The sequence below is a fragment of the Charadrius vociferus genome, unplaced genomic scaffold (assembly GCF_000708025.1).
Source record: "Charadrius vociferus isolate BGI_N301 unplaced genomic scaffold, ASM70802v2 scaffold877, whole genome shotgun sequence".
Taxonomy (NCBI): domain Eukaryota; kingdom Metazoa; phylum Chordata; class Aves; order Charadriiformes; family Charadriidae; genus Charadrius; species Charadrius vociferus.
The window spans coordinates 297651-306216 of NW_009649116.1; the positions used below are offsets into that span (position 1 = coordinate 297651).

The 8566-nt window shown below is 50.9% G+C and overlaps 1 protein-coding gene across 1 annotated transcript in view; it reads right to left on the reverse strand.

Annotated features, from left to right (window-relative positions):
• Positions 1-5196: 5196 nt before the first annotated feature.
• The window catches only part of SRSF4 (serine/arginine-rich splicing factor 4), a 22727-nt gene continuing 19357 nt past the window's right edge, over positions 5197-8566 (reverse strand). Inside the window, exons 5-7 of the mRNA XM_009888339.1 lie at positions 7792-8006; positions 6816-6899; positions 5197-6637 (exon numbers count right to left, since the gene is read on the reverse strand). Of these exons, the coding sequence (XP_009886641.1) occupies positions 5854-6637; positions 6816-6899; positions 7792-8006 (1083 nt within the window). The 3' untranslated portion in view covers positions 5197-5853. The remainder of the gene's footprint in view (positions 6638-6815; positions 6900-7791; positions 8007-8566) is intronic.

Sequence of the window (8566 nt, forward strand, 5' to 3'; positions counted from 1 at the left end):
GTCAGGGACGACCAGGCCGAGCGCCGGGTCCTGCCCCTGGGGCACACCAACCCCACGGACGCCACAGGCCTGGGGCAGAGGGGCTGAAAGCCGCCCGGCGGAGAAGGGCCTGGGGGGGGTGGGCCACAGCCGGCTGGAGAGGAGCCGGCGCAGTGCCCGGGCGGCCAAGAAGCCAACGGCACCCTGGCCTGTGTCAGCCCTCGTGTGGCCCGCAGGGGCGGGGAAGGGGAATGGAGCGGGTGAGGGGTCTGGAGCACACGTCTGATGGGGAGCGGCTGAGGGCCCTGGGGGTGTTCAGCCCGGAGAAGAGGAGGCTGAGGGGAGACCTTCTCGCTCTCGACAGCGCCCTGAAAGGAGGGGGCAGCGAGGGGGGGTCGGTCTCTGCTCCCCAGGAACAGGCGATGGGACGAGAGGGAACGGCCTCAAGTGGTGCCAGGGGAGGTTTAGGATGGATATGAGGAAAAATGTCTTCACTGAGGGAGTTATCAACCACTGGGACAGGCTGGCCAGGGCAGTGGTGGAGTCGCCATCCCTGGAGGTGTTTAAAAGATGTGTAGACGTGGTGCTGAGGGACATGGGTTAGTGGTACCTTGGCACTGCCGGGTTAATGGTTGGACTCAATGATCTCAAAGGTCTTTTCCAACCTAAACAATTCTATGACACTATGGTGGTACCTGCCAGGGAGGATGAGTGCGCTCATGGGGCATTTGCCCTTCCCTAGGTCTTTCCCTGCACCGGGCAGTAAAGCATCACAGCTCCTGCAGACGCTGAGTGGTGAAGTGATGATGCCCATCACCCTGAGTGCAGACAGAGCCCAGTCAATATTTCCATCCTACAGGTTGGGAAACTGAGGCACGCGCTGTGCAGGCAGCGCGCTGAGGCTTCACATCTTCCCTGCCCCTCTGAGGCACCCAGGATTATGCAGCAAAAGGAGAAGGTGTCATGGAAATGTCTGCGTTCCTATTTTTTCCTGCTTTCCAGACATACCTCAAATAGTTTCCCTTTTCTCTTGAACAAAACATTGAGCAAGGGCAGAATTAGGAAAGAAAACCAAAAAAAAAAAAAGAGAGCAAGAGACTGCTGATGTGCTCCCTTTCCAGCGCCATCCTGCCAGATGCCACCTCCCAAAGCTGCCAGATTCACATAAAAATTTAGCATAACACACCCAAAATGTGTGGGAAAGAGGTTCCTCTCACCGGGAATACCGGGGGCCGTTTTGGCCAGCTCTGCCTGAACCGCAGCATCCCTTGAGCCTGGGGCGTGCTGGGAGAAAAGGCTTTTGATTTTCAGCACTGCTGTTTTGCCTTTTTAAAAACACCAGTCGCTGGGGATTTGGGGACAGTGAGCGGCTGTGCCACCCCCTGGGCTTGAGACCTCGTGGTGCTCGAGGGCTTTGCAGCCCAAAGCAGCTCTCAGGGCAGGGAAGGGGCAAAGGTGCTGTTGGGTTGGTGAGGGAGCAGTGGTGGGTGCAACGCTGCACTCTCGGAATGAGACCTGGAGCATCCCAGGCATCAGAGCATCTCAGCTGTCAGCGGCCTGCGGGGATATTTCAGCCCTGGAAAAGAAGCAGAGATGCTAGGTCGCAGCCAAGACGGGGACCCAGGGACCAGGAGAGGTTTGAGGACCCCCAGACCAGCCCACAGAGCCCACCAGCATCCGCAGGCAGATTGGCTGAAGGCAACGATTGTCATCATCTCAGCCTTCAACTGGGGACACCGGGCTGAGATGGGGCTATGGCTGTTTCCTTGGAGGAGCCCTTTCCCACACAGCCCCCAGCACAGGGGATGAGGAGGCTGCAGGGAACCTTACGGGGACTCGGTGGCGGCAAACTGGAAGAGGGGAGACTTAGGTGAGATATCAGGAGGAAATTCTTCACTCTGAGGGCAATGAGTCCCTGGGGCAGGTTGCCCCGAGAAGCTGTGGCTGCCCCATCCCTGGAGGTGTTCAAGGCCAGGTTGGACGGGGCTTGGAGCAACCTGGGCTGGTGGGAGGTGTCCCTGCCCAGGGCAGGGGGTGGCACTGGGTGATCTTCAAGGTCGCTTCCAACCCAAACCATTCTGCGATTCTGTGATCCATGCAGGAAGGCATTGGGGTATTCGATGCCCAAGGCAGGCCCACAGCCCAGAGGTGGGGCCAGGGTTTAGTTTCTCACCTTCCTGATGGTCACAGCTGGTGAAATCTCCTCTTCAGGTTGTCACTCTCACCACATCCTTTCTGAGCAGGTGCCCAGCACGAGCTGTAGCTGCGGCGCACATGTGTGGTGGCACAGCCGGGTTCCTGCCTTTCTAACCTCACACGAGCAACCAGAGATGTGGCAACCTCAAGCCGGCCAAAAGAAAAAGGACTTGGCCGGCTGAGAAAGCAGCTCGCCCTGGGGTCTGTGCGGCACTGCAGCCCCTGCTTAGATCTGGGTGCGTTTAGGGGTGAACCAAAGCACGGGAGGGTGCAGAGCCGAATCGTTGCACGTGCTTAAGCACGGGCTGCATGTCAAGCATGAGGGGAGTCCCAAGTGCTCACTGGGGTTACTCCTGTTCAAGACAAATCCAGCTGGATGACAGCCTTGGAGCGAGGTTTGTTGAGGTAGCAGGAGCCTGGAGGGCAGGTAAGCAATTCCAGGCTTTGAAGACGACCCCGATAGATGACCAAATTCATGCCGAAATCAAGAACAGTGCTTCCAAATTGATGCTCTAGGTGCCTCTTTAAATACTTAAGTGAATTCATTAAGAGCTGCCCCCGTAGGGATAAGCCAAAGTCTCCTCCTGATACAGAAGCAGAGAGAGACTTGGGCAAACAGGCACCCATCTCAGGCTGCCCAACTCTCAAAGGTCTTTGTTTCAATCAAAACTCATTTTTTCCACCCCTCAGTAATTTGCTTGCAACAATCAATCACCTGCAGGAGCGAAAGCAGGGAACTCGCAATGAATTATATCCAATCCTCCCTGCAGGGCGGGTGCCGGCCCCGTACCGGCAGCATCGCCCGAGGGCTGATGCACGCAACCGCAAAGGATTTTTGGCTTTCCCATTGCAGGGAACATCCCGTACTACACACGACAAAAATTTACCTGTCAGCCAAAAGTCTTCCACGTACCCCCACAGGCCTGTCTGCAGGTACTTGGGGAAGCCATGTTTCTCCCAAAGGGCGCACTAAACCCACGCTCGCTGCCTGAGGAGCAGCCTCGGCCGCCAGGCAGCAAAAGCCAGAATCACTTTTTAAAATCTTAGCCCAGACTTCATCATTTGCAGATTTTCTTAAAGGCGTTTTTAAGCTAATTACCCCCTATTAGCAAACATCTCGCCTTGCCTGGTTTGTTTCTGTACTAAGATTAAGTAGCAAAAGGGATTAGAAGTGTTATTATGAGAGCCTAAGATGTCAAAGCACTCAATGTATATAGCTGAAAAAGGCTTTTCCTTCTAAAGAAGTTAAATATCACTTCTGCAGCGCTTTCTCATGCTGCTGTAGCCATATGACATTTGAGAAAGTCTGAGCCCCTCACCAAGCCCTGACCCTTCTTAAACTCTGCGGAAATATTTTGTGTTGAAAGCAACACTTATCATCTCTCACCCTTTCATCTTTTTAATATGGCAGTACAAGTTTCAAATGATCAAATTAGAAGGAATTACTCGTGCCTATGAAGATAACATCTAGCTGCGAGAACTGCTGGTTTAACTATTGTCAGCAGTTCGAAATTTGCTAAAGAGAAGTTTCTGATAAAGCCATAACCAACCTTTTTTTATTTTCCCCAGACCGAGTAAGAGCTCACAAAATACGTTTTGCCTTTTATTTTTGGGCACGTCGCTGGCTGGCAGAGCAGGGTGCCGGGGACGGCATTTCTTCACTCAAAGCCACCCGTGCAACAGAAGAGCCTGTGGAAAGTTCAGTTGGAGCAATTTGCTAATGGCCCCAGTCTAAAATGGGGATATTATTCAGGAACATCTACAAAATTCCTTCTGGAAGCTGCCTGCCTTCCTCCCCCCGGCCACAGGGACACTGGGACACGCCAGCAGAGCCGCCCCCACCGCTCTCGGTGTGTCCAAGCCCAGAGCTCCTCACAAGCACCTCCTGAAGTATCTTTTTTTAAAGGTTCCCCCCCCCCCCAAACACAGGTGTTTCATTAGGAGGAAAAACTCCTGGAAAATTTGCTGAGAAGAGACAAGCTGAGGCTCCAGCTTCAACTCTGCATCTCCAATACACCCAGAGGGAAGCTGGACTGGGAAAGCAAGTACTAGGGAATTTCGGTTGGACGGCAGAGCCCTCCCGGACACAGGCAATTCAGAGCAGACGGGGTTTCTGTACAGCAGCTCCCCTCCAGGAAAGGGCCACACACAACCTGAACCTTCAATCCATGATTGGAAACCCCCAAGCTACAATTTCCCCCCGGCATTCTGGAGGGACACCAAGCCAAACACTGGCTGCTGCGCGGTGCCCAGGGCAAAGGCCGGGTCATGCTATGGAAGCCGGGAACATCCCCGTCCTGCCAAGGTCCGAGTAACACCTTCCTCTTTATATGAAGCCATGGGTCGTGACCAAAATCCCAAACTCACAATCAGCGATCATGAAATCAAAGAACAACCAGAAGTAAACAGCTGGGCCGGCTTAGCCGTCTCCTGCTGCGTGTGCTAGACTAGAAAAACACCTGTAAAAGCATCGCACTTCTTCCCCCTTCATTTCCCAAAGGTACCGTAAGAAAAGCTGACGGCGCGAAAGACGAAACAATCGAACCGATGATCTACAGAACAAAGCACGCAGCAGAAAAACACGCTTGCCGTGCCAGCCACACTCACCTCCAGCATCAGTTGCACAACACGTAAAATATTGCGGGACAAACAATGATTTCAGCTGACTTGAGTCGAGCGAGTTCAGCGAGTGAGAAATTTCCCTCCCTGCATCCCGGAGGCTGACGCTCGCCACGTTTCATCGACACAGCCAGTGGAAAACAGGCTGTCACCTTCGTTACTGCTTCTGGTTCGTTTGCTTTCTCCTTATTCCAATGTTAAAGTTCCAAACAACACAGGAAGTGTTTCTAGAGAAATGAGTTAACTGGATTGTATTCCAGTGTCGTAATGACATTGAATATTACGTGGCTTTCTTGACCAAGAGGCCTTTCTCTGCGTGTAACTCTTCTGCAAATTCAAGCTTACACCAGTCCATATAAAACAGTGACAGCCACAACACAACTTCATGGAACCACGGCCAAATGTCATCAAGCAAAAATAGTCTTTATTCAAATTTCATGGAAACAGGAATCACTGTACTTTGCAAGACAGGGAAAAATAAAATAAAAAAATTTAATATAAAACAAGGATATTGTCACAATACCAGAATATGGAATTATACTTCTTTTCCCTATGGATTACTGCAAGTACCTATTTTTTTTTTTCCTTTGACTGTGCTATTCACAACTTTATAAGTCCAAAAAATATGAAACAAAAGTAGTATGAAACTGAAGACTTAGCACTTTCACTAGATGGCATACATCAAAGGGCATCAATTCAAGGGCAAAGACTGCTGAAGCCGTCATACCTACCTATCAGCCACCACTGCAATCTCAGGAACCCACCAAGGCGCAGAGCTCCTTCTCTGCAAGGCTTTTTCTGGAAAACAGGGCAATTTTGGTGCTCTGGGAAGAGTTATATTTAAAGAGCACCTTTCTATAGGGTAGAAAATGAGCGGAATGGCCCTGCACCAGAGAGCATCGCAGGGAGGGAGCGCTGCAGTTAACAATGAGAGACATACCATCAGGGTTGTTCAAAATATACAGCATCGACATGTTTTCTACTTCAATCACTTGTGCTACTACTACTAAACATGTACAAAAGACTTCTCTGACTGGTCCAAGGGTGGTTGCAGCAAGGTTAGGATCTGGAGCGAGACCTTGACCGCGATCGGGAGTGTGACCTAGAGGCAGACCTAGATCTAGACTTGGACCGGGACCTAGGCTTGGAAACGGATTTAGACCTGGAACGAGAATCTGATTTGACATTTGGTTTTGACTTGGAAATCGACCTAGACCTGGAGCGAGACACCTGCCGTGCGGCTGCATCCTCACCCTCCCCTTTTGCCTCCTTTCGGTCAGAATCTGATTTTAGATGCTCCTTTTCTTTGGAGGCTGACCTGGACCGCTCGCGGCTGTCCTTCCTTTTCTTCTTGCTACTGGGTTTGCTGTCTCGCTTGCTGCGCCTCTTGCTTTTCTCACTCTTGCTGCGGCTCCTGCTTCTACTCCTGCTGTCCTCCCTGCTTCTCTTCCTACTTTTCCTTTTATCCTTGCTGTGGCTCCTGCTCCTGCTCTCATCCCTGCTCTTGCTCCTGCTTCTAGCCTTGCTAATGCTCTTCTCCCTGTCTTTGCTTCTGCTCTTCTCCTTGCTCCTACTCCTCACGCTCTCCCTCGTCTCTCCCCTCTCCTTACTCCCACTCCTGCTCCTACTCTTTTCCTTGCTGCGGCTCCTGCTCTTTGCTCTCTCATCACTGTTATGGAGAGTGCCCTCAGATTTATCTTTACTTTTGTTTCGGGATTTCTCTGCACTCCTGCTGCGGCTCCTACTTTTATCCTCTTTACTTGGAGTCCTGCTTTTCTCTTTTTGGCCTCTGCTACGGCTCTTGCTTCGACTACGGCTCTTGCTTCTGGAACGGGACACAGACCTGAAAGCGCAAAGGCAACAGACAGCTCCACTTTAGTGTGGCGTGGATTGGACTAGCGCTTAAATAGTGTGCATAACATGGCAGGGAAAAGAAAAACAAACAGTGTTCCTACTGCAAATTTAGGATGATGCTTCTCATTTAAGTGGTAGCCCCCATTTCTTCCCCCACAAAGACATACCTGGATCTTGATCTACTCTTGGAGCGACTACTACTGGCACTGCGGCTCCTGCTCTTATGAGAATGTCTGCTTCGAGAGCGAGACCTGGAACAAAATCAATCAGGTTAATGTTAGCACGTGCTCACAGAGAGCTTGTGATCCCCCGGTCTCCTGTGGGTAAAACCCTGTGGTATTAAAGCACCTTTCAAGGAGCCAAATGGCGAAAGCATTACACAATCAAGTTGGAGAGTTACAGAGCCCCAGGGCTCATGCCCTGCTGCCATGTCTGAAGGCGAGCAGGACTCCTAATCTGGAAGAAAATATGCAACCTTATTTAAGGCACAGAAGTGAGAATCACTTTCCCAATCAAGTCAGAGTTTGGCTGCAGCGAGGCACCAGGATAAAGCTCTGACTTCAGGCTTTGATTTCATAAAGCAAGCTGGTCTATGAACAGTAGAAGTTTGCCTGAGTTTTCTTGCAGCAATGAGTTCTACCCCAGAATGGAAAGGGGAAAATACTCGGTGTTGCATGCTGAAGCAGTTCTCTGGATCACACAACAAAAGCAGCGAACGTCTAAGAAACAGGGCAAGGGGGGGGTGGGGTCCAAGGTGAGAAAGAACTGTTAGTCCTGGTGCTTATAGCAGAACAGGGCGTTCAGACCTGAAGTGTCAAAAGCACCTCCTGTTTCATTCTGTGTGCACAGCTCCACCTGCCACGCAGCCTTCTCCTGCAAGACGGCGAGGACTACGGGCTCGAGGTGGTTGGAGAAGAACAGCAGCACACTGCGGGTGTTCAGCCAGCAGACACACACCTCCACCAAGGAAGACGCCTCTGAACAGAGGCTTCGTTTCCCTTGGCTACTTCCAGGTAACCAATGAACTCTCAAAAACTTGATTTATTGAGAACTCTGAACTCTTCCCGAGGTGTTTTGCAACCTGCTGCATATTCACGTAATTGCAGCCAGATTCAGCCTGAGCTGTGTTATAAAGAGACATACCTCGAGTGGCTTCGGCTTCTGGAGTAAGAGCGGCGCCGTCTCGATCCAGGTCTGTCTTCCACTAATCTAATCTTTCTGCCATTTACTTCTGTCCCGTCCAGCTTTTCAAGGGCTCTTTTCATGTCAGAATAGGATTTGAACTCAATCACACCTTCATTTTTCCTTCCTTTGTGTGCATCTGCATATGTCACTTCCCCTGCCTGACGCATATAATCCTAGAGGGAGAGGACAGAATAACCATTGCCTCAAATCCAGAGTCAGGCTTCCAGGCTGACCCTGTTCATTGCTGCAGCGCTGCTCGCTCAGCCTCTTCTAATCACAGGGACGTCAGCAAGGGTTGTAACCAAACAGCATTTGCAGCGCTAACGCCAACGCTTCCAAGCAAGCCAAACCACGCGCTATCGTTTCACAGAGTTCGTGTCAGTAGAACCAAGGTGGTGTCGATAGTTTTGAGCCAAATGATAATTTAAGGTCTCCCATCTCAAGTCTAATATCGAATGCGCTCTGGATTATAAGGTTAAAATTATGAAAGCGATTGAAGAAATAAAATGCTTGCTCTCCCAGTCATGTTTTCAAAGGTAACTTGGGAGAGGTGACAAACTTAAAGGTTGACTATGAAGAGGCAAGACGACTGCAAGCAGACTTCCCTTCATCCTCCACCTAGGTAACATCTCATTCTACTGGAAGAAACCCCCACACAAGGAAAAGCTCAATTCCTTTCCCCACTTCATGCTTCCCAGCTTCTCCGTCTCAATTACTAGACACCTCTGTTCAG